General features: G+C 38.7%; 1 protein-coding gene across 3 annotated transcripts in view; it reads right to left on the bottom strand.

Annotated features, from left to right (window-relative positions):
* PDLIM3 (PDZ and LIM domain 3) overlaps nucleotides 1-27,124 on the bottom strand; it is a 34,335-nt gene that overhangs the window by 5,212 nt on the left and 1,999 nt on the right. The window contains exons 2-5 of one of the 3 annotated variants that reach the window (XM_003899423.4): nucleotides 17,707-17,858; nucleotides 16,064-16,148; nucleotides 6,977-7,044; nucleotides 986-1,249 (exon numbers count right to left, since the gene is read on the bottom strand). In XM_003899423.4, the coding sequence (XP_003899472.1) occupies nucleotides 986-1,249; nucleotides 6,977-7,044; nucleotides 16,064-16,148; nucleotides 17,707-17,858 (569 nt within the window). Of the gene's footprint in view, nucleotides 1-985; nucleotides 1,250-6,976; nucleotides 7,045-7,411; nucleotides 7,600-16,063; nucleotides 16,149-17,706; nucleotides 17,859-27,124 lie in introns of all 3 variants that reach the window. The other 2 variants (XM_003899422.3, XM_003899424.4) reach the window with 2 other exon arrangements.

Below are 27,124 nucleotides of genomic sequence, written 5' to 3'. Positions count from 1 at the left end.
CTGCTGTAATTGACTGCACTGTCTTTTAAAAATAGCCACATTAAAATTCATTTACTATAACGACAGCAGCTTTATTTTAACATGCTTTCTACAAATATATTCATAATGGACAATAAAGAATTTTATCATAATACTATATGTTTAACACTAAAAACTTTATTATTTTATATCATTTTATTGCATTATCTAGAAAACATACTATCTGTAATATTTTTATTACCTATGTCATATTTGAAAATGGCTTTGAGATATCTTACACTATTATTAATTCAATGTGTTCATCCCAAGAGATAGCTTTGGGATATCACTATTTAACACTCTTAAACATTATAATAATTTAATTTATAAATAGTGACTCTGTAATAGTGAAAGAAGCAATAAGATTTTATCCTATAATAAATATTTTTAATCAAAATCTTTATGGCAAAAGTACTGTGAACAAAGAGTTATAACAAAGAAAAAATGAGTCAAAAAAGACCAGCAAAAATTCAATATCTACATTAATAGCCTGAGGGTATTCACCCAAAAACCTTCACGTACAATAAACATTTTAAATGGGTAAATAGTGACCTCTCCACAAGCTCTATCAGAAGAGAGAAGAATCATCTCATAACACTCCTGTAAACCTCCCACCTCCTTCCTCATTTTTGATCCCCAAAGGACATAGGGTATACTAGATTATAAATAACTTTGAGAAGTGTTACACCACACATTTGTAAAGTACATTGTAGCTTTTGAGAGACATATACATTTGGTCCTTACAGGATTTCATTTTATTGCTATCGGACACATAAAGCTCTACTTAGATAATTCCCCAAATCACCTTTATCATCAAGCCTAGATATTTGCAATAAATCCTTAGTATTTTTAAAAAGCTTTTCACATAGCTTTCTTTCCATTAAGACAATGTTAAAAGACACCCGTAAAGCTGACACTGCCCACGTGTTTAGTTAATATGCCCATGGTTCAAAAAGATTCGTATTACCTCATCAAAGGTGTTTCCCCTAGGGCTGTTGAAACCTGACCCTGAAGTGTTTCCATAATATTGTCATCTGAGTACAACTGCATAGGTGTATTAAACTGAGCATGTACAATCTTCACACCAGGAAGTTCCATTTCCAAAGGAATGTTAGGGGCCAGCTTAGCCGCCACTTTCAAGTCACCTGGGCAAATGGTACTAACAGTACTGACAGAAGAAGGGGTGCTGCGTCCACTGCCACAGTCAATCCCGGAGGGGGTACTGCATCCACTGTGTTAATGACCACGTCACACACAGATGGCACAGGGAGCCAGACAGTCCAGACAGAAGAACACAGAGAACAGGTACAGAGAGGTTAAAAGGAATTGAAGACAAAAGTGAGAGGTGAATTACATCAAAATAAAACCAAATCTTGATTTGTCACTAGAATTTGTTTAAAAAGGGAAGATGTTGAAAAATTCGTGATTGAAAAAAGTTTAATAAAATTAAAAGGTACAGGTGATACTGCATTTTTTGGCTCTGTTCTATGAGGCAATGTGTAAGTTGAGGGTTACATGTAGAAAAGTTGTATATGAAGTAAGTAGAAAATTTGCAGCTATCCTCACTTTTTAAAAATAGGCCAAAGACTTTAAAACTGGTCAATATCACAGACAAATGATGAAGGAAAATTACATTGGCTGGACATCCTTTTACATTTCTCAAGTGCAACATTTAAAATTCAAGTTTTAGTGAACACCGAATATGCAGCATGAAGATGAAATCACATATTTGGGCTCAACATTTCAAAATCAGAAGTATGTTTCAGTAACACAGTTGAGCTTTAATTAAATAGTAATTGGTAACTTGCAGGTTTTATGGTAAAGATTATGTTTTAAGGCTATCTTGTAAATATTTTGTTACTCTTTTAATATTTTCTATTTTTACTCTTTAATTCTGTGAGGAGTACACTTTAAGACAGCTGTTCAGTGGTTGAATACAAGCCCTAGAAAAAAACCAATAAATGCTTGTCACCTTGATAGGAATGATTAGAGGAGAAATAAAGTGGTCGTTCACTCTTTTGATGCTTATATTTCTTACGTAGCTATTCTATGCACAATTTCAGAAGCACACATCTATCCCATGCATATTTCCCTTTTCCTTTTAAAGATGCATTTCAGGGACTTATTAAAACGTCAAAGCCCAGTCATGCAAATCGAAGAACTAGGGAGATTTCACATTCTATTTGGAAACTGGATAGGGGTCAGTTAACAACTGACATGCTAGTGACTAAAAAGTCCATTTTCCCACGTGCATGAGAGATACCAAGAGATTTTTGTAAAAAAAAGCATAGTCATTTAAGACAAAGCAAAAATAAATATTAGTATTAATATACACATCTATCATACTTTCCAGTTAGTGTCGCTGTAAGCTCAAGACAGAGAATGGATGTATATGGTGTGTTTACCTCTAAGTCCAGATTGTCTCTGGTCTCAAGTATGGCCTCATATCTGCATTTACTCTCTAGAGGTATTAATGCTAACTTCAGCCCATATAAAGATAGGAAACCAAAATGATATTGAGCAGGAACTTTTTCCACTCCAGCAATGTTGCATCCTGATTAGTCTGGAGAACTCATGTCACTAAATGGGTTTAAATTTTTTTTTTTTTTTTGTCTTGTGTTATCCAATTTAACTACCTACATAACCTAAACCAGACAGGTGAATACGAGCTTGCTCCTTCACTTCCTGCCTTTTGAGAACCTATTGAAAACCCAGACTGTACAATGTTTAGATCACATACCAAAATGTCAAGTGGGCTATTCACCATTTTGTAGGGTCTATACTGACTCTTGAAATGGCCTGCAGCTGGTAAAAGAATGTGAGGACATTTTCAGTTGCAGTGCAGTTTAGTCAGGATCACGTGGATTTAACCTGAGTGTAATGAAGCTTATGAAATCAGTTTAGGGATTTGAAACAGAGTTAAATCTTGGGAGACTTCAGCCTCCCAATAATGAACCTACTCGACTGACATTTATAACTACTCTTACCCTACTATGTGCCAGACATAGTGCCCGTACTGGGCAGATAAACTATGATCAATTTAGAACTTACAGTTATGTCATGTTTTATAGTAGTTATCAGTAATATTTTTCTGCTATAAAAGTCATGTATAACTTTTGACTCCTCCAAAACTTAACTACCAATAGCCTACTGTTGAACGGAAGTTTTACAGATAAACAGTCTATTAACACTTAAATAGACTACTATCTATGTATATTTTATACATTCATGGCAAATCTTTTTCTTAATTTTTTTGATATTTCAAGGCTACAGTTAGTGACCTTTTTCAAATTGTCGCAAATCTCCAAAAATTTTTCCAACATATTTATTGGAAAAAAAATCCACATATAAGTGAACTTGCACAGTTTAAACCCATGTTCTGAGGGTCAATAGTAAATGCATATTTGTGCACTATGTAATTTTAGTTGAGCATGCATTCCTAGTTCCTTTATCAATCAGGCCCATGTCTATTAAATAAATGAGAAATGAACGCTAAGCAAACAAGGATGAACTTTTATACATTTCTGGGCCAATTTAAAAAGATCTTTTAAACTGATCCTTTAAGTAAAACGGGTTTTCATGGATTCCAGTCACTGTGGCTATCACCGGGGATATATCATCATGGGTCACCACGACTTGTTCCTGATGACCTGGAAAGGTAGATGCTAATGAGATTTTCTGAGACTGACTTAGTGACTTGGCAAGGCCACTCGTGAGGTTGATAATGCAGTCAATTACTTCATGCCCAGATACATCATTTGACAGATTGCTAATTTCTCTGGGGTGTGTACAGACATTTTGGGGCATACTTCTGGAAGCAACTTGTCCAAAAACCACTCATAGGATTGTATTTTATCACTTGGATCTAAAATACCTTACATATGTATTTAACTGTAGCTTTAGCCTTAAAAATTTTATATATTTGCATGTGAAAACACCAGTCTTTTAAAAGGCTTCAGTCATGATGAAATAATCAAAAGAACCATAGCTAATAGTAAAACCCCAGGGAAATTAAGCTGTTAACAATTTAGCATGTGCAACTTACTTTTTTTTTTTTTTTTTTGAGACAGAGTCTCACTCTGTTACCCAGGCTGGAGTGCAGTGACATGATCTCGGCTCACTGCAACCTCTGCCTCCCGGCTTCAGGTGATTCCCATGCCTCAGCCTCCTGAATAGCTGCAATTACAGGCGTGCACCACCATGCCTGGCTAATTTTTCTATTTTTAGTAGAGATGGGGTTTTATCACATTGGCCAGGCTGGTCTCAAACTCCTGACCTCAGGTGATCTGCTCACCTTGGTCTCCCAAAGTTCTGGGACTACAAGTGTGAGCCACCATGCCCAGCACTAGCATGTCCAACTTACTTTGGATTAAAGAAGTTCATAACAGTGTAGTTATAGGGTGACTGGTTAACAACAATTATTTATATATTTCAAAATAACTAGAGGAGTGGATGTGGAATGTTTCAAAGCACAAAGAAAGTGACTGCTCGAGGTGATGGATACCCCAATTACCCTGATTTGATCATTACACATTGTATGCATGTATCAAAACAGCACATGTACCCCATAAACATGTACAAGTAGTATGCACCCGAACAAAAACTACAGTTGTTTTAAAAGTTAAAAACACATGTAGTTGTAGGTTGGTATGCAGCCACTTACAATTCCACCTTGATGAAGAATAGTTTGGTGGGAACAAAAAATTCAGAAGTTACAGCAAATAGTGAGGAGGCACAGGAAGAGAAGAAGGATGTTGGGGGCACTCTTTAACAATTCTACTGCTTCTTTTTTTTTTTTTTTTTTTGAAGACTCACACCGTCATCCGGGCTGGAGTGCAGTGTCATGATCTCAGCTCACTACAATCTCCACCTCCCGGGTTCAAGCAATTCTCCTGCCTCGGCCTCCTAAGTAGCTGGGACTACAGGCGCCTGCCACCACGCTCAGCTAATTTTTTGTATTTTTAGTAGAGATAGGGTTTCACCATGTTGGTCAGGATGGTCTCAAACTCCTGACCTCGTGATTCGCACACCTCTGTCTCCCAAAGTGCTGGGATTACAGGTGTGAGCCACCACACCAGGCCTTATAGTTCTTTAAGATTTGTGCACTGGCATCTGTTTTTTAAGCAAATCCCCTCATTTCTGTTTCTCTCCTCCTCCCTTCCAAATTCAGCTATATTAAAAGGTGTTATCTTCAAATGACATTATGAGCGGCTTGTCATTATCCCCATGTTTAAGTTAAAATGAAAAACATTTTTTAAAGGCGATTATATACCTAGGATTCTCTGACTTTCCTGACTTTTTATAAAATTGAATGTTACAGGTTTTTAGTAAAGGCAGGATAAGTGTTACTCTAACATATCACTTTATCCAAGCCTTCTGAAGCCCTAGAACTGGTGTGGGTGGACTTAGTCACACTAACCTGAAAAGCATGCAAGTTATTAATTTTACTGTGCTCTTTTGGGAAGTTGTATATAGTCAACAGTAAAATATTGTATCATTTACACTTTAAATCCAGTGTTTTGTTATTGGGATTGGGCTGGGGTGGGGAAGCTGCTGAAAGTGGAGAAACGGAAAAGATGCAGATGAGAACAGAATGGGAACGAGGGAACACACAGAGAGAGGCAGGAGAGGACACAGAGCTGCCAGCATCGGGAGCGAGACAGCTCTGGACTCTTGCCACTCGCTCGGGAAATGGTGTGCACCCTCAGGATTCGATTCCTTTATGCAGTAAGCATTTATTGGGCGTTTATTTTTTCTGTTCGTAGATGGTCGCTTATTGAGCATTTATTCTGTCTCATTTCTAGGTGCTGGGTGTACAATGTTGAGCCAGTCAGACCAGGCCCCTGCAGACATTGAGCTCACGTTCTAGTGGAGGAAGATATGTTCACTCATGGTTGCCTTCTTAACGCCTTTCTCCTGCTCCTCCAGTCCAGGGCTCCTTCCTGGATCTGATATCACAAGAATTGTCCGGCATGTTTTGAGACAATCACCCGACTCTGCCTGTAGCTTACTGAAAGGTCTGGACATGGAAATCATACAGAAGGGATGACCCCCTCTCCACAGCCTATGGCAGGAGTCATAAGCTCGGGTGTCTAGAGGGGCCAGGAGGTCACATATGTATGAAAATGAGCCACGTCTCACACACTTAAGAGTGATGCGCATTTTGACAAGATGGTGAGTTTAAATGTTCTGTCTAAAGGCACTTACATTATTTTTTTTAAACAAAAAGGTTAAATAAAACATGCCTGTGAAATAAATCCACCTATGGGCCACCAGTTTGCAACAGCTGCGGTAAATCATATTCAGTGTTCCTGTCAGAATCAATCCAGTCTAACCACCAGCTTCCTTCCTGTGGGCTGACCGGCTTAGCTGAGGTCAGAAGGATGGAACTGAGGTTTCCTGAAGTCACTGTTTCCTGATTTGGCAATACAGGGCATTATTTTCTTTCCCCTTAGGTTGGAGTTCAATTTCTAGAGAAGATATTTGAAAAGGATGATCTGAAGATGATCAGTTTCTCTACTGAGAGACGAGAAGGAAGAGCTTGCTCCTTATCATTCTGTCTTGTTCACCTGATTCCTTGCTCCTAACCGGGGCTGGTTTCCATGCTTGCTCTCGCTGGCAGGGCTTTCCTGACCTGGGATAGATATACCGACTGCCCGACTCAAAGGTCACGGTGTTCTGGATGGGATCCCCAGAGCCTCAGGGGTGTTCGCTATAAATACACGTGGTGATTGCATAAAATTTCACAGCTCTGTAATCCTGTCAATATTTACTCTTGGAAATGAAAGTTATTTGGCTTCTGTACTCTGCTAAGTGAGTTTGTTTCTTTTTGCTTTTGAAATAAGCTTCGCAATGAGAAAAGCCACTCCAAACATCTACAAGTTACTTTTCTCGATGATTAGTAAGAACTGATTTAAGAAGCATGCACTGCAAACTTCACAATCTCAGAGCTTATGACCTGCTTCGGCCCGGGATTATGAAAGGTTTGGGCCGAATATTGTGCTTGTGTTCAAAGTAGTTCACATCCTGTAAAAACAAAGCGTTAAAAAGGCCCCTCAGTGGAAGACGAATTCTTTTTCAGATAAGATTAAACGAATGATAATTGTACAGAGAGGATTATTTACCACCAACTATCGTCATAACTAGCAAAGGTAATGATGGAACCAGGACGATCTCTTCTTTTCAACCATCTATCCACTAAATGGTCAGGCACTGGCGGACCGGGCCCCACAGCAATTAGAAACATGTTTTAGATGCTTGTCTTTAAAAGAGAAATCTGATAGTGCCTTCAGGAAAGTAAAAATAAAACAGCAAGAGCTGGACTTTTGAAAAGAAAAGAAACCATACTATCACTGTTAGGTAGACTGTGGCCAGAGCAGAGTCGGATACTTACTTTTGAGGTGAGCTAGGAATGAGACCCCGCAGCTGTCCATGAAGCGCATCTTGTATATTGCTAGTTGAATAGAGCCCAATTGGTGAGTTATAGGAAGCGCTCACTACCTGTCTTTTGTCATCAATGTTTGCAGCTGCAACAAAAGGCTGGGCCCTTCTGTTGTGCGCGGTACCAATGGGTTTGAATTCCTGTACAATGGCAGACAAAATACACAGAGCCACACAGCGCACAAGAAAGCCATTAGTGTGCGAAACCAACAGCATCACTACTGTTAATAAAGGCATCTTTACCCACGACGAGATTGATGGAAAGATTAGAGGAGGAGTTAGCCATACACTTTTCCATGGTTTTCTCTGAACTTTACATGTGCTATATTCACTGATCAGATGTTAAGGTGAAAAGGAACGGACCTTATTTAAAATATTATAAAATAATTTAAACATTGCATCTCTTATCTGTCCCTAACTTCTTTATCTATAGCTTTAAGAAATTCTAATGACTTGTTTGAATGCAGACATTTTGTGTCAGAAATGGGATTTTTGGCTTGAAAATTATACTTAACATTTTCTCAAGTAGAATTTACATATGGTTTCTCTTATATTGATATATTGATAAACTTTCCCCCACTTTGAGAAACGAGGGAACAAAACAAGGAGAATGAGCGTTTATGAATAACTAACTACCCTGAATCATTCAAACTAAGCCAGGTAAAGACGCGTTTTCAAAAACGTCTTTAAAAAAAAGTTCTTAACTTGGATTAAGCTATAACCTTAATTTTAGAAAAAATAATTGAAAGACTCTTTATGAAAGAAGGAAGAGCATACACAACCACCCCTCCCTTTTGTATTGTGATGATTTCATGCTGTGTGTTTGAAGACCTCTTCATGTTTACTCTAGTCCCCAAAAGACTAAAGTCAGTAACTCAGAGAGAAAATGTGTGTGATTCACAGGAGGATTTTCACTTTATTCCCTGGGAAAAGGACCAAACAGCAGAGTCCTCAACCCTGAGTTGGAAACATGTCTGAATGATCTGAAATCTTATGTTATTTTTTTTAATGTGGGAATCATGTTTTCCAGATTTTATACAGATTTATAATTTCATAAAGCCTTTACAACTTTTTTCTTCTAAGCAACAGAAGAAAAGCAAAAGGGAATATGCTCAATCACAGGTCACTGATTCTCTTTCCAAATCTTTTATTTATTTATTTATTTTATTTATTTATGAGACAGAGTTTCACTCTTGTCACCCAGGCTGGAGTGCAATAGCGTAATCTCGGCTCACTGCAGCCTCCTTCTCCCTGGTTCAAGTAATTCTCCTGCCTCAGCCTCCCGAGTAGCTGGGATTACAGGTGCATGCCACCAGGCCCAGCTAATTTTTGTATTTTTCGTAGAGATGGGGTTTCACCATGTTGGCCAGGCTGGTCTGGAACTCCTGACCTCAGGTGATCCACTTGCCTCGGCTTCCCAGAGTGCTGGGATTATAGGCATGAGCCACTGCACCTGGCCCCAAATCTTTCTATTTGGCAGAATTAGTAAGATAAATCTTTCTAACACTATTTTCCCTTACACATTCACATCAACTTCATTTACTTTTGTGAATGTGGCACCCGTGTTCCAGATTTGAAATCGTACAAACATATATAATTATTTGAAATAATACTGGAAAGAGATTATTGTCTTTAAAGCATTAAAAGATCCTGTAGTATTTATTTTTCTCTTCATTTCAGGTAAGTTGTGGGTTATGCTTTTCTGTTAGAAAACAGACTGTCGAAAACAAAAAGAAGAAAAGAAGGAGGAGGAAAGAAAAGAGAGTCTTTCTTCCCCGGGTGTAAGACCAGAGTTTTTCATAGAAGATTCTTGTGCCTGAGAATATGAACAACTTCCTACAAAACACTTTCTTTCAGTTCTCCTGAGCATCCTCCTTCTTCTACTATCCGGGCCTACTGGCAAAGCTCACTTAAAAAACAAAAGTTATGCCAGGGCAATGGGGTGCAGCTTCGAATCCTAGCCTAGGAGATTTTGACTCCACCTGCCCCAAATCTCAGGGGACCTGAGAATCCATGATGCGGTGAAGAACAGCTTTTCTCTCACCGACCTTGAACAGCATATTTTAACAGCCTCCTGAACCCAAAAAGAAGGTCTGAGTTGAATTCAATTTAGTCTGTGATTTTCTAGTGTGATTGAGTTGGCTGATATCTTGTTCACTTAACTTTTTTCCTTCATAATAAAGGCTCACGGCCAAGGAGTTGATTAACATTATTGTAGCTGCTCTTAGGGAGCAGAATGACCCAAACCATCAAATGCAGCTTTAGAAAAATGCCTAATCCTAGAGCCTGTGAAAATGTGTGTAGCTAAACATTTATAAATGGCGCAATCTAAATGTTTTAGCTGATTTATTAGTGAATTTGGATTGGCTGAGTTTTGTGATTAACCAGTATAATTAGCCATTATTATGGCATGAAAAACTAGAAATAATTGTAAGTAATGACAATGGCCATGATTCAAGCCTTTTTGATATGAGAGAAGACAGCACGCTAATTGCCTAACTGCCTAGTTTAGTTCTGGTGGATTATAAGTCTCTCAGGCTAATTAAAGAATCGGGCATTACTGAATCACTTGTTTTGTGGAGCTTAGCTTTTTTTTTTTTTTTTCCTTAAACAAAGTAAGGCCTGCCTTAAAGTCTTGGTAAGTAGAATTGAATTAATAAAAACTAACATAATATAATGGCTTTATGGAAAATACCTCTGCCCTTATTTCTTCTTAGCCTTAAGATGATAAATAAATACAGGTAGTGTTGTCCTGTAAATGAGGCAACTTCTCTGAAAATATTTGTGCATTCATAATCTCTAGTAGAATTTCTAAATAGCAGCATGTAGTTAATCAGCTCCAAGCAATTTCTTTGCAATTTTCGGTTTTGGTTATACATATATTGCAAAGATCACAAATGCATAATTTGTTTAAAAAAAACCAAAAAACAAAAAACCAACAACCTCTATTTTACATTCAGATCTTAAAAGAAAGTGTTTCTAATACAGGCTGCAAACATTTTTATTTAGGCTTTGCAAAGCATTAGTTTATGGGCTTTTAGAGTCATTCCAAAAAGCACAATGAGGTGTATACACCAAAGGTTAACAAGAAATTTAAGTGGGGCACTCAGAGGCAACATTCTATCCAAGGCTTACATCATTGTTGATGGTCAAATGTAATCAAAAGACAAAACCAATTAGAAGTCTGCTGTTCCACTTTAATTCATTTTTATTTTTCCCGGAAAAATCACAAGTAACTGAAAATACCAGTTAAAAAAGTATATACAACAGTTAATATAGTCCAGCTCTTGTGTTTATTCTGTCTAGACAAAACCACCCAAATCATTCTTATTTCTTAGGAATTCAATATGTAATGATTCCCATGAATTGATACATTTAACATTTTTAGTTTAAATGTTAGAGGCTTATATTAAGGAACAACACTTTGAAGTAACAGAATGCTAGAGCTGTCGCAGTGAAAGCTAAGTAACCTGACAGAACTCTGCTGACGTGAAGAGGATGCAGCCATGGACAGCGGTCTCCCGCATCCTCGGAATGACCTCAGACACGACAGCAGTCAAAGGCTTCACCTTTCAACTTCTTACTTGGAGACTGCTCACAGGTAAAGATTCAGATAATCTTTACGATTCAGAACCATCTCCAACAGAAACAGTATGTTTGATTCATATACACACATACATATCTATATACAATATGTATACATATGTATATATCAAATCAAATCATATATATATGAAAAAATGGTGGGTATATAAGAGAAACAAACTCTATGAAGTGATCTTATATTTAATCAAGCCATGATGAAGAAATTATATTTCATCATGTTTGAAATTTATAATCACTCCCTCCTCATACTCACCCCTCAAATGAACAGTAAAGACACCCTTATCATCATTTTTCCTCCAGTGAGCAGTTTCAAGGGTTACCCATCTCTCACTGGGAAGAGTTTGAGGAAATGGTGATTATGAAAGCTTGTTTTATATGGGCTGCCTTCCAGTTACTAAAACACTTTTTATTTATGAAAATAAAAATGACTTTATCGCACACTCTTCTTGACTGTGTATGTAAACTCTACCATCTTCTTTGGCGAGGATGCAATCCTTTTTATGGAAATGGAGATAGCTTTCTTCTTATTTAGATAAGAACCATCTTTGTTTCTGAAAAGCATCTTTCTTGTATTGTGATAGGCACTGTATACCTTTGAGTTGTTCACCCAACATTAAGCAAATATGAGGGCTATGGTTTGAGACTGTAAGCTTTGAAAAAGGACAAATAGCTTCATTAACATACTCTTAGTCAAGAGCAACACTTTGTACTGAAAAATGGACCATATTGTCTATTTTTGTACAGAAAAATAGATTGTGTTCAGGATTGCATTGAAGGCATTTATTCAGGTGCTGGGAGTTGATCTAAACAACACCTAACATGCTCTTTACGCCTAAAATTCAATTCTAAACTCATAAAAACAAAATCTAACTATTTGATGATAGCATGGAAAAATTATTATTATTATTATTATTATTATTATTATTAAGATGGAGTCTCACTCTGTCGCCCAGCCTGGAGTGCAGTGGTGCAATCTTGGCTCACTGCAACCTCTACCTCCTGGGTTCAAGCGATTCTGCTGCCTCAGCCTCCCCAGTAGCTGGGACCACAGGTGCCTGCCACCACATCCAGCTAATTTTTTGTATTTTTAGTAGAGATGGGGTTTCACCATGTTGGCCAGTCTGGTCTCAAACTCCTGACCTCAGATAATCCACCTGCCTTGGCCTCCCAAAGTGCTGGGATTATAGGAATGAGCCACTGCGCCCGGTCAAATTTTTAAAATCTAGATATTAAAATTTTATATCAACTATTCCTATAACCGTATAAGTAAACGTCTCCTTAGCTTAAACCTATGCACAGGGGAAAAAACCCAGAAATAAACATACTAACATTTTATTATCTGTGACTGGGCTTGGATGGTAGAATATCGTTTTTTCCCCAACAAATAGATATTAAAGTGAAAAAGTGTATTTTATTCCAATGTCAAAGGTCACATAACTTACAGTAAAAGTTTGACTTGGGTTGAGAAACAAAAACTCAAATTTCACATTGCTCAATGTCCTTTTGCTATTCATCTGCAATGACATCTTGAAGCATGATACATTAATGGCATTTGTTTCTTTAACTGACACATATTTGCTGTCCAGAAGATTGCTCTATTTGCAGAGTTATCATTTTGATAAAAAAGAAAAAGACATATTTTTTGTATAGCTTTGTATTACTTAGAAAAACAAAAAACCCTATAACCATAGCTCAGCTTTTCTCCAGTCTCAGTCCACAAGTGAAACTCACTGTTCAACTTTTATTGGCACATTTTGTTCTAGTTTACAGGATTTTTGGACAGCAGGAGATAGACTGCAATTTAGTTATTTTCGTGTGGGGAATGTCTGTCCTGAAGGATCAAGTCACATAAACTGGCCATGCAGAAATCTGGCCTGAGAGGCTCATAAGGAGTAGAAATCCTTTGGTTCTTTAGTAGAACTGAATTTGTTCTTATCTTGGAGCATTTCAAACACTGGCCTCTTGGAGAGGATGTCAGTAAGAATTAATCATGACGCCAAGCAATGGAACGTTTAAAGGCTCCATCTGACTGGCTGCTATAGACCTTAACCTAATCTCAACCTTTAAAAAAAAAAGCAATTTTATCTCATTTTTCTCATTTGTAGTATCATAAATACTCATATTTTCTAACCCCCAAATGTGGGACACAAGGGCTAATACATGATTGACAAGAGGTCAGAGTATTTAAAATTAGGATTATGCCTTAAAATCCCATCCTTAGAATAACCATAGTCATAAATTAATACTCACAGACTTGCAAAAGAAGCCTCTGTTAGAGCTACAACTTGGAGAATCACCCTTAAACTCCAATTCTGGAGAGGTGTTAGCAAGACGCGGGCTCCCATCCTGGTCTAAACTCACTTTGTGCTTAGTAAATACCTGCTGAATTACCCCACATGCCAGGGTGAGGGATGCAACCATGAGGAAGGATCACTGGGGATTTGGCACTTTGGTCAGATCTGTCTAGTTGGCCTCATTTCTTGCATCTCATATTAATGAAACTGGGTTTAAAAATTAGGAGAAATTCTTGCATGGAAAAATAATTTGCAAAGGGTGCAGTGCAATATTGGATGTGTGCTGAGTAGGGAAAAGGAAATGCAGAGTCCCATCTGGTTGGTCCAGGTAGTAAGAGGCTGAGTGGTCAATAAATGCATGTATATTGACTTTAATTTTCAAAAGCACCATATAGTCTCTTTTTCTCATGTGTTATCTCCAGGTGATAAATTGACGAGGGTGGGAGGAAGCAGGTTGGCTTGGGCATCTCTGCAAAGGGCTAGATACAAGTGAGAACTCTACCTCAAGAACTTTCTTTTTTTCTTCCAATCTTTTCTTCTAGCAAAGCAAAAGTTGACTAGAGGTATCATTATTCACCAGCCCACCTAGTATGTCACGGGGAGTCGCCATCAGCATTCAGATCCCTTCTCATTGTATTTATTATCTGTGCCATCCATTTTATCTTTTGCTCACTTTCCCCAAAGAGCAGAAAGTCTTACCCTGCCTAAGTATCCCACTCAACTTTCTTTTTCTTTTCTTTTTTTTTTTTTGAGACGGGGTCTTGCTCTGTCACCCAAGTTGGAGTGCAGTGGTGCAATCACAGCTCACTGCAGCCTCGACTTCCTGGGCTCAAGTGATCCTCCCACCTCAGCCTCCTGAGGAGTTGGGACTTACAGGTATGTACCACCACGCCCTGGTTACTTTTTAAAATTTATAGAAATGGGGTCTCACCATGTTGCCCAGGCTGGTCTCAAACTCTGGGGCTCAAACAATCTTCATGCCTCTCCCTCTCAAAGGATTATAGGTATGAGCCAACGCGCCTGGCCCCACTCAACTTTCAAGATTAGTTTCCGTGCAACAGCTGGGAGTGATGGCAGAACACCATTCTGAGAACTGGCTCCCAGGACAGGTCCTGGCAATGTTAGAAAATGCACAGCTCATTTTTAGGCCCTTCAGTTCCTTTCATCCATTTGTCAGCTATTTATTGAGCTGTGGGCTATTTACTGAGCTAGGGGGGGCTTAGAGGGAAGACAGCAGCCTCAAGCTTCCTGCCTTCATGAATATTCTCTGTCCTGATCACTCCTTTTGGGGCTTATTTTTTCCTCCTTTTTGCTTTTAGTGGATTTTAGATTCAGACTCCACCTTCCCTTTAGTCAAAACTCTAGGACAACAATCTAATAAACTCATTTCCTCTAAAGATTATATTGCTCAGGGTCCTTCTTCTCCCGGAGAGATTCTATTTTAACTGAAAATAAAGCTGGGATCCACTTGTCATGACCCTTGTAATAGCAACGAAGAAGGCATTTCTAGCCTCTAGGATGTCCTATCACGTAGGCAGCTAACTATCTCACCAGCAAGAAAGGCCAGGAGATTTTCTGATTCCAGACTGGGGTGGGGGTAACGTACTGATAATAAGGAGAACTACCACTTATTTGAGTATTTCTATGAACAACTCAATGTGACAACTTCTTCGCTTGTATTATTTTATTCTAATCTTTGAGAAGCCCTAGGAGATACATGTACTGATGTTATTCAACATCTTTTCGCAAAAGAAATCAGAGGCTTACGGAGACAAGTGGAAAACTTGAAGGACAAACTCAGGGGTTGATTTTCTTGAAAGGGGAAATACTTCTACACATAAATTACAACTGTGTTTTCAGTTCCCTTTCATCAGTTATATAGAAAAACTACATGCTGGGAATATCTAATCAGTTTAGCAGGAACATGTGTTTCAAGAGGGGTAGTAAATGTATGCATCTGTATCTCTAAACCTTTAGAGCTTCTATGTCGAGGTCATAAAATGCTTTTCTTAATTAGATTTCTCAGTACATCACAATCAAGATTTGATTTAATTTCAGGTTTTTTTGGACCTTTTGAAAGTAGACATAGATCAGCATCAGATGATTAGATTAATTTAGTTTATTACAGTTGCCTCCAGAGAAAATCCTTTATCTTTTATAATTCAGCTGTAATGGCAGAATATCACCATGATCACACTAGGCAACACTCTTTTCTTAGAGTAAATTTAATTATAGAATCCCAGAAGTGAGAATTAAAGAAGAATATAAAATAAGATCTGGGTGAAGACCTCGAAGGATTGAAATTCACAATAACTAGTAGATTGGAGGCACCTGTTTCAAATGGTAGACCTTATTTTTGCCTTGCTTTGTTTTAACGACTTCAACTCCTTAGATTACCTCACGGTCATTTCACAGAAGTCCATCACAAGAAATGAAAAAATAATAAGTGGACTCTGTAGATTTAGCCAAATTCTTTCTGATGGGAGCATATTTTGTCTTTCAACAAGATGTTCACATAGGAACACTACTTTTTCTTGATGTAAGAAAACACGGATAATATAAATTAATCTCAGAGAAGAATGACAGACAACAGCTTCATCAGGTGGCTTGTTCCAATTTTTCTATTTGTCTCTTCTTCCCCTTGGAAGGCATCCCAATGATTTAAAAGGAAATACAACGTATAACGTTTGCTCTAAATTTCATACCTGTGGTTCTGATTCTAAGTTGATTTTGAAAGGATGGGCTTTCCCATCTTCAGACACCTGTGGAGACCATAGGCGAGTTTCTGCCCTGGAAACAAAATAAAATTTGTAAACTTCAAATTCTAATGGTACTTTCAGTTTTAGTATACTTTAATTTCCCATTATGTTTGTGAAAATACTAGCAACCCTCACTAACTTACGCAAAAGCAATATTTCTTTGCTGCTGATTATTCTGTATTTTCCCATATAATTAGTCTTTTTTTTTTTTTTTTAAGATGTTGTCTCCCTCTGTCACCCAGGCTGGAGTGCAGTGGCAAAATCTTGACTCACTGCAACTTCTTCCTCCTTGGTCCAAGCGATTCTCCTCCCTCAGCTTCCCAAGTAGCTGGGATTACAGGTGCCCACGACCATGCCTGGCTAATTTTTGTGTTTCTAGTAGAGACAGGGTTTCACCAGTTGGCCAGGCTGGTCTTGAACTCCACACTTCAAGTGATCCACCCACTTTGGCTTCCCAAAGCACTAGGATTACAGGTGTGAGCCACCACACTCGGCTGAAGACTTACATTTTTAATGTCCTTTTGGGGACTGTAGACTAGATAAAAATTGCCTGGAGTACACTGTGCAGTTTCTGGAGGAAGGAGGCCTGCAATGCACATGGGGAACAGGAGAGGGAGACTCTGCAGGCACACCCTGCAGATGACCACCAGGCAAGGTCCCTAGACTTCCCTACTTCCCTCCAGTCCTATTGAGGCCACTGCAGAAGACAGTGAGTGATCTGTCAGGTGGATTTGTTACTGGCATCAAGGAAATGTGCTTTGTCCAACCCTTCCCGTGCATCTGCCTGTGACCTAATGGCTCCTAAGGGACTGTAAGCTTGGCATGAACACAGGTTATGCATCGAGAGTGAAAGAATCTACTTCACCCCATGAAACAGCAGATTGGTGGATTGATTGATCCTTCTGTACCACAGCAGGGAAAACTGCAAGTACAATCATAACAGGATGAACACACAGTAACAACCACTATAACAAATTATTATTATCATGGTTCAGTTTTGGATCAGGGATCTGACGGCAGGAGGTCAGGCTCAATTTCTTAGTGTTTTTGGGGGATAGGGTAAGAAATGTCTCAGTATTTAACATGCCCACGTACATACGCACTCTCACACCTGTAATGTTCCTCTGGGCTGAATTCTGTACAAAACAGCCAATGGCAGACAGTATATTAGCAGCCAGTTTTTAGTACAATTACAGTTGGGCAAGTCAAGAGATTCTTTCAGGGGAATCTCTCCATTCCGTTCCATTCTCTATTACACCGAGAACAGCGATATAACTAGTTGTGTTCAGTGTTTATGTGGCCAATAGTTGTTCTATTTTCATAGTTAATTAACTGGGTTATTACTGGAACAAATTCTTTCAGCCTCTTTTATTATTCTAACATTCCAGAGAATCCTTTTTAGAAACAATTTGTCAACAACTGCTAGATTGACTGACTTTAGTAAAGAATGAAGTAGTTGATATATAAAAAAGCCAGCCAAAATACTAGGTCTGTGGCACTCCTTGCTAGGAGGATAAAGTTATTTATAGTTCTGGTTCAGGTTCTCCTGCAAAACAGATCAGATTTAACTACCATTAGTTAAGAAGCACCTGTCAACTTTGAGACACAGCTGGTGAGCTGCTGCTTTAATCCTGTCCTGTGCATCAGCATGAGTCATGGACTCTGTCCCAAAGCCGTCAATAGCCAGGATGACATCTCCAGGACACAGGTTGGCAGCAGCCGCCTTGCTTCCTGGTGTAATCTGGAAGAAATCATGGCACTATTTAAAAACCAACATCCCGCAATATCTTGAGTTTTGTGCCTGACATTTGTATTTCAGCCTGGTAACATGTTAAATGTTTCACTGGGCGGAAAAACTGTAAATCTAACTTAAGAAACTCTTAGTTGGTCAATTGAGTTAGGTCTATTTTCTCATCATGTTGAATAATTTTGTTTCTTACTAACCACATTGGACATCGTTGTATCTGTTACTCTCTTTTAAAACGTCTTACATAATTCCCGGTGTGAATCATACATTTTTTGTTTTAAAAAATTATTTTTCATTTTTCATCACCCAGAAGTCTCTATTTGGGAATAGAGTTTTACTATATTCAGGCAACTTTTATATTCAGATTGAAACTGCTTTCAATCCATATATAGCAATCCTTACTATTTATCATCTTTAAAATTCACATAAGAGGCATGCAATGGACTGAATGTTTATGTCCCCCCCAAACTCGAATGTTGAAATCCTAACCACAATGTAATGGTATTTAAAGGAGGGACTTTTGGGAGGTAATTAGGTCAGAAGTGAGGAGCCCTCATGAATGGGATTAGTGCCCTTATGAAAAAGGCCTCAGAGAGAGCTCTCAGCTCTCTTGCCTCCAATAAGGAGAAAACAATAAGAAGTGAGGTGTCTGCAACCCAGAAGAAGTTCCTCACCAGAACCCAACCATGCTGGTATCCTGACCTTGGATTTCCAGTCTCCAGAACGGTGAGAAATAAATTTATGTTGTTAAAAGCCACCCAGTCTATAACACTTTGTTTAGAAATCTGTAGAGACTAACAAGAAGAGGCCAGATAATACACAAAATTATAGCTTCTCTTGAACCCTTCAGAGAGCTGAAGTCACAGGGCAATAAACTTAAAATCTAAGGAAAGATAGGTGCCTTCAAGCAAAGGCAAGACATGAGCACAGGCTCAACTGCATGGAGCAGGGCATGGAGGAAGACGTGGCTCCCATACTAGCTGTTATGAAGAATTCAGCTAAAATTATTAACAAATTGCTAAAGATCCAGTGTGAGTTAACATGAGTGTATAGAACTCCTGGAAACCACAGACACAAAGGAAGTTTGTATTCACTCATGGTTTCTTCTCCATGAATGAAGAACAGATGAAACAAACACAAGACAACTAACAAGACAGTAGATTTTACTTAAACCATATCAGCAATTACATTAAATGTAAATCATCTAAACACATCACTTAAAAAACAGAGACTATCAAACTAGGTGAAAAAGCGAGATCCAATTTTATGCTGTCCACATGTTTTTCTTTCAGGGGCAGGAATAAAAGGAATACTTAAGAATACAGAATATGGGAAAATATGGTTTTCCATACTTTAAAATATTTAAAAATAGAAAGGCGGTAATCATTACTGTTGAATATTCAGTTAAAGGCAATGATTCTTTTGACCAGTATACCTACTCCCAATTTTTCTGAGTAAATCCCAACTATACACCTCTGCCTACAGCTCACATGGGTCTTAATCTTGCCTATTTCTCGCATATCATCTTACATTATTCCTGCTCTCCCCCATCCATGGTGCTGTGGCCATTCTGATTTCCTTTTAGTTCCTCATGTAGGCCAAGCTTGTGCCCCTTCTGGGGGTTTTATGCACTCTTATTTCTGCCTGAAATGCTTCCCTTACTCTTCACTCCTTCTCACCCTTTAGGTCTAGGTTCAAATCCTGCACTCTCAGAAAGACTTTGCCAAACATCTGAAGTAGCTTCTCTAGTCCTTCCCCCATCGTTCTTCACCATTATACCCTATTTCCTTAATGAAAATTATTTGTGCTTTTATGTTTATTTGTGTATTGTCTATCTTCCCAACTAGACTGGATGCTCTTGAGGACAGGTACAATATGATGTATATTTCTAATACTTCACAGTGTATACCCCAGTACTTAGAATCATTGAAGAATCAATTAAAAAGCATTTAAATCAGAGCTTACATAAAAAAGAACTAGTCCCTATCTACCCAAAGATTATAGCTTTTAATGTCAACTTGTCATTGCTACGTTTGCGAGTTTCTAACAGAGCAGAATACATACTAAGTCAAATCTCAAACTGCTCCAGGAGGAAACTAGATTATTTCTAATGCTTTGAGGATCAGTAATTAATTCATTTGCTTTTTCTTTATTTGCTGATTCTAGCTATCTAATTGTGGTTCTAAGGAAGATACAAGTTCATCTAAATAAATAAAATTGCTAAAAGAATAAGTTGTCATGTGTCCTGGATCTTCTGTCTCATCACTAAAATGTTTATTGTACTCACTTTATTTCTGTGATCATCTCACTGTAGCTATCACAATGATTTTTCCAGTAGGAACAGTTAACAGAAGCTGGGTGAAGACAACTGGGGATAACTATACCTTAGCCTTTGGGAGGCATTTCATAGCGTTTTCCATTTAGAAACATTCTCAGACTCAGAACTGTTAGAACAAAAGTTACCATTCCCAAAGTGACTTGTAGGGATAAAAATAATCTTAAACTTTCAATTTTCTCTAATTTGTCAAAATCAGTATTTTCTATTTTTAAATGTCTAAGACTAGAATAATTTTCTTTGAGTTAAAACATAGGCCAGGCATGATGGCTCATGTCTGTAATCCCAGTGCTTTGGGAGGCTGAGATGTAAGGATTGCTTGAGGCCAGGAGTTTGAGACCAGCCTGGGCAAAATAGCGAGACCCTGTCTCTACAAAAAAAATATTTCTTAGAAAAGCTAGGCATAGTGGCTCACACCTGTAGTCCCAGCTGCTCAGGAGGCTGAGGTGGGAGCACTGCTTGAGCCCAGGAGTTTGAGACTTCAGAGAGCTATGATTGCACCACTGCACTCCAGCCTGGGCAACAGAGGTAGACCTCCTCCCCTCACCAAAAACAAAACAAACAAACAAAAACACACAGAAGGCATATTTCAATATATTTGCTTTCAGAGCCTAACTTAGCTTTTCTAATATACCTAAATAGATTTAAGTTATGTAATACTCAATTCTGATTTGGAAAAGTCTAACTTTTCTTTTAGCTCTGGTTAGGATGAGTGTAAGGTGGGATAAGTGGAGGTTTGTTTCTGCATGTGTCCACACTAATTTTAAACAGACATCTGAACAACAGCCTTTCATTATTTAAGTCCAATATTTATTGATACCTAGAGTCATACCCCCAGTATTCAACTTAGATAATGAATAGCTATTGGATATCTAAGTTGAATATCTTAGATACTGAATATTACTAAAATTTGCTAACAATATTAATACTGAATAACATCTTATACTTATGCAAAATGTTACATTTGCAAAGCCCCTTCTCACACCTTTGCCCATTACAGCTCTCTAAGACAGGCTGGAGAAGGAAAACTGGTTCTGGTTTTCAGAGGAGAAGAGGTGTCTAAGTAACCTGCGGCTTGCTGCGGAGCTGGGAGCAGCTGTATAGCTACGTCACCAGCTCTTTCAGAAGTCAGCTAGGACAGGCGGTTTATAGTGATGGCCAGATCCCACTTGTCATTTTGTATTCAACCTGGTTATTGTTGTCCTGAGACCTCTAAGGAGAGAGTTGATAAGAAAAAGGAAATAGAGAGAGGAATGAGAGAGGAGAAAATATGATGCCTTTACTTCTTCCTCGTTTTCAAGTGCAGCGAGGCCAGTGATCAGAAAATGACTGTGAAGTAGTTTTTCCCAATTCTGTGAAGAAAGTCACTGGTAGCTTGATGGGGATGGCATTGAATCTATAAATTACCTTGGGCAGTATGGCCATTTTCACAATACTGATTCTTCCTATCCACAAGCATGGAATGTTCTTCCATTTGTTTGTGCTCTCTTTTATTTCGTTGAGCAGTGGTTTGTAGTTCTCCTTGAAGAGGTCCTTCACATCCCTTGTAAGCTGGATTCCTACGTATTTTATTCTCTTTGAAGCAATTGTGAATGGGAGTTCACTCATGATTTGATTCTGTTTGTCTGTTATTGGTGTTAGAGGAATGCTTGTGATTTTTGCACATTGATTTTGTATCCTGAGACTTTACTGAAGTTGCTTATCAGCTTAAGGAGATTTTGGGCTGAGATGATGGGGTTTTCTAAATATACAATCATGTCATCTGCAAAGAGGATGAAGCTAGAAACCATCATTCTGAGCAAACTATCGCAAGGACAGAAAGCAAACACCGCATGTTCTCACTCAGGTGGGAATTGAACAAAGAGAACACTTGGACACAGGGTGGGGAACGTCACACACCAGGGCCTGTTATGGGGAGGGGGGAGGGATAGCATTAGGAGATACACCTAGTGTAAATGACGAGTTAATGGGTGCAGCACACCAATATGGCACATGTGTACATATGTAACAAACCTGCATGTTGTGCACATGAACCCTAGAACTTAAAGTATAATAATAATAAAAAAAGATTTTTCACTGAAACTAAAGGGTTAGTGTAGGCTTATTAAAAGAAAGCTATGGATGTGTACAGTTGAATAACTGATTTAAGTTATTTGGAGCTTGAAAAAAAAAGACAATGTCTGTGAAACTGGCCTGATTTTAGTAAGTTAAACGATCTGTTTAATCATGAAAATCTATTATTTCCCTGTATTACTTTATTACTTTATTGCATTATTATATTCTTTCCTTATATCATTACTTTGTATTAGCATGCACAGTTTATTACTGTTTTCCCAAATTAGGAGAAGAGAGAGCTGAAATGAGGCATAGAGCTTTTCAGTGGATTATTTATTATTTAGGCTCATTAGGGTCTCAAATATCAAAAGTACTGCAGAAATCATTGAACGCGGTACTGCAGTGAATCACTTAGCAGCGTGTTTTCAAACTTGTGTGTTTATAAGAATCACCTGGGGTCCGTGCTAACATTAAAGACTCCAGCCCTACTCCAGATGCTCAGAATCAGGAACAGACTCTCTAGGAGATGAGCCAGGGAATCTATGTTTTTAACAAGAGCCTCAGATGATTTCTGTTATTCACATCAACTTATATTACTTGGATCTGTTGGGAAAAAAAGCTAACTGAAAACACAGATAAAGCATCTATAACATCCTATTTATGTGGAGATGTAAGGCAAGTCCGAGATAGAGTCCCGAGATGATGTTTCTGTTAATAAAAATGATTGAAATAGTTATGGAACGAGACGAGCACACACTGAAGCACTGCACAGCAGGCACGGATTGAAATCATGAGAAGCCCTATTGTTCCCTCTCCTTCCCTAGCAAACAGACTCCGCGTGCCTCCTTGGCATCCACAGCCCTGCAGCACCTGGCTGCCAAAGACGTTTCTAGAGCCACACCCCACACCGGTTATATCAGAATCCCTGCATGCACCTGGGGGTGGGTGTGTTCCAAAGTCATACGCGCGGCTTGAACGTGCTGCCGGCGCTGAGAACCATCACTGGATTCTTACTGGGGAACTACTATCTCACTTAATTCTGAAGACAATCTTACAAAGTAGTTATCTCTTTTTTAAAATGAGAAAATGGATGCTTGGAAAGTATAAGAAGCTTGGTTACGGTCCCACATCCTGAGAAAACCTGAAATTCCCACCTGGGTCTACCTCGCTCTACAGCTCAGAATCTTCCGTCGTCTCGCACTGCCTCTCCTGCAGGTAACCTTTGCTTCTAGCTCTTTGGGCATGGTTTTCTCGTGGAATTCTGGACAGGTTGTGTGACGGCAGTTCATATACATGTTCCTTCTTTTCTGCTGATATTAGCTTCTCAGGGGTTACAAGCCCATCTAAGCCACAATTATACGCTCACAGCGTCTTTTGTGTACAAGACAGTCTGCACACAGTAGATGCTTGTGGGATGTATGAGTTACACACAAACCAGTACTTCCATGTAGACATGGTCTGTGTTAGAACAAAATTGAATAGGTTTTTATTTACATCAACCTTTCTACTACATTTGTTTTACCCTGGAAAAGAATTGTATTCAGTTGCAAACAGTCCTTTCTAAAAGTTTAAATTTCAAATGTAGTTTATATTACATTAAATTTCAAATGTAGTTTATTTTAAAGTCATACACTTTTCTCTCTTAAAGCCTGCAAAAATTAGGAACATGCTAACATTTTCTATACTGGTCCTCAAGCTCGTACAGCATACTCAGTTATAATGATCTTGATCTTAGATGTGCTCTGGATAGGAAGGAGGGAGGAGAGAAGAGGGGAAAGAGAAACTGAGTGAGAAAAGACACACTGGCATCAGACCTAGACAATCATTTTATGTCATGGACATAAAAGAAGCTTGCCCTGTACACCAGCCTCCCCTTATCCACGGTTTTATTTTCTGCAGTTTCAGTTATCCGAGGCCAACTGCAGCCTGCAAAAAGTCATTGGAATATTTGAGAAGTAAACAACTCATAAGTGTTAAATTGCAGCTGTGCTGAGTAGCGTGATGAAGTCTTACTGTGTCCCACCTGGGTCATGGATCATCCCTTTGTTTAGCGTATCCACATTGTCTATGCTACACTCTTCACCGTGAATCACTTTGCAGTCTTAGTTATCAGATCGGCTGTCACGGTATTGCAGTGCTTGTGTTCAAGCAACCCTTATTTTACTGAATAATGGCCCCAAAGTGCAAGAGTGCTGTGCCCAAGTTATAAATTAAACTTTATCACAGGTATGCATGCATAGGAAAAAACACACATATATATAGGGTTTGGTACTAATGTAGGTTTCAGGCAACCACTGGGGGTCTTGGAATGTGTCCCCTGTGGATGAGAGGGGATTACCGTATTCCATACAGAAATTTTGTCAAAGCAAATGATTTGTAACTTGTCTGTGAGAGTAGATCTAGCTTCTGGATGGTCCAAAAACTTAGACTTTGTAGAAGTGTCTTATGAAAAAAAAAAGAAAAGATGCTCACTTAAAGAAGTGAACCTTAAAATTCTTCTGTGAAATGCTTAGGCCAGTTATATATGGTGTTCGAAATAACAACTCCCTCCCCTAAACTGGACATCCAAAACTGAAATTTTACATTGCACAAGGTCTATCACACTTACTGCCTAGAAACTGCTTTCCTAAAAATTGTGTTTATCACAACCAGTTGCTAAAAATTTGTTTTGAGAATGTCTGGTGTTTGACTTACCTTACTTTTGATTCTTTTAATAATACAAAGATTCATCTGGCTGATTATTTGGATTGTAAACAATTACAGGGGTGAGGGCCCTGTGTCCTAATTTTGGGAACTGTAATTTCAATTGATGGAGGCAGTTATATTTGTCACTCTCCTACAAACTCTGGTTGGAGCCCCATTGTCTAGGAGTATTGCTGTAGCCTGTATTTGTATAGTGTGAGGCGGGGAGTGAATGGTATAGCTTGTAAGAGGACAAAAGCTGATTTAATGGGGACTTGATTAAACACATCTCATTTATGGGACCTTTTGTGGCTTTAAGTACAGACATTGGTATTTCAATTCTTTGTATATTAAGAACTTATTTAAAACTGACAAATTGGCCAGGCGTGGTGGCTCACGGCTATAATCCCAACACTTTGGAAAGCTGAGGAGGGCGGATCGCCTGAGGTCATGAGTTTGAGACCAGCCTGGCCAACATGGTGAAACCCCATCTCTACTAAAAAAAAAAAAAAAAAAAAAAAATACAAAAATTAGCTGGGTGTGGTGGCGGGTGCCTGTAGTCCCAGCTACTAGGGAGGCTGAGGCAGGAGAATCGCTTGAACCTGAGAGGTGGAGGTTGCAGTGAGGCAAGATTGCACCACTGCAATCCAGCCTGGGTGACAGAATGAGACTCTGTTTCAAAAGCACAAAACAAAACAAAAACATGACAAATCAACTAACAATAGAACAATTCTCACTTATCTTTTTGTGAAATATTTTTGAGAACACATTCTGTACCTACTTGTAATAGTTCTGTAAAAAGTGGACAATCTAGTCAATCATTCATACTGTGTCTATATTTATTCTACAATACATATGCTCTACTAGGCACTGTGCTAAGCCCTGAATGACCCTCAAATGAGAAGGTTCCCGCCTTCGGGGCATGTGCAGTTTGGTGGGATACAGATGCAGTGAAACATCTGGTGCAGGCGTGACATAAGGAGGGTTACACAGGCCGAAAGCTACAGTAATCAAATGGATGAGATGGTTGTTACTGAAAGAAGGACTGGGGAGAGGCGTTGGAGTGGGTTTCCACAGGCATAGAGGACAGTGGTGTGGTGTGGGGAAAAGAAATCTGGGGAAAAATGGTATCAGGAGCAAACACATGTCAGGGAAACCATAAGCAGTCCAGAGGACAGCCCCACTGCCTACGTGTGGAGCAATGGGAAGAAAGGGAGAGAAAACGGAGAGGAAAGAAATGAAGTTAGCAACTCAAATTGGGATAGTAGATGGTAAAAAGTCATGAATGTGATGCTAAAGCCACACATTTCACTCTCTACAAACCAGTGATGCCGCTGAAGGATTTTTAAGAATGAGAAAGGAGCAACTTGGCATTTTCCAGAGACGGGAAGAGTATGCTGTGTGAATTGGACGGGGGAGACAAATGTCTAGGTGTGGAGCTAGGAAAGCTTGAAGAAGGACAGTGGTAGAAAAAATGGAAAGTGGCAGATCTTGAAGACAGAATCAATAAGGCCAGTGATGAAGAGGATGGCAGAAAACACCTCTTTGGAAATATCGGCACAAGTGTCCATTTTCACCTGTGGCCTTCAGAATGCAGGCAGAGCCAGCATCAGAGCCTGTTCCACTGCTTGCGACCGTCTGCGGGTTAATGAATCTTTTAAAGCCTCATTCTCCTCATTTGCAAAAGGGGACGTCACTACTGCTACTCTCCTAAAGATTATTGTGAGATTTCAGTGAGTTCATGCATATAAAAGGTTCCCATCAATGCCTGGCAAGCAAAAGAGTACAATAACACGCTTACGACCTCACACACTACCTTTCAAAATGGTGTAAAAATGTTAAAAGCGGTACAACAATTCACCATTTAACAATACTGAGTTATTTTTCTGTAATTCTTTTCTGTAATACTTTTTATTCTTTTTTTTAACAAATTTCAGTATTCTTATCATTTCAGTGAAAATATTCTCAATTAGGTGTTCACTAACGCATAAAAGTTATTATTGAATAAATAAATGAATATTCTTATTTATTCAATAAGAATCTACTATGTACCTGGCTTTAGGGACGCTTGGGATACAAAAATAATTTGGTTTTACCGGCTGTCCTGGAATTAATTAAAGAGAAAAGGCATAATCAAGTGAAATAATATTTGGTCATAAACTGTTATTGAACCAAATGTCAAAATGAG

This window comes from Papio anubis, chromosome 3, assembly GCF_008728515.1.
Source record: "Papio anubis isolate 15944 chromosome 3, Panubis1.0, whole genome shotgun sequence".
Taxonomy (NCBI): Eukaryota; Metazoa; Chordata; class Mammalia; order Primates; family Cercopithecidae; genus Papio; species Papio anubis.
This window is presented reverse-complemented; position numbering and strand designations above follow the sequence as displayed.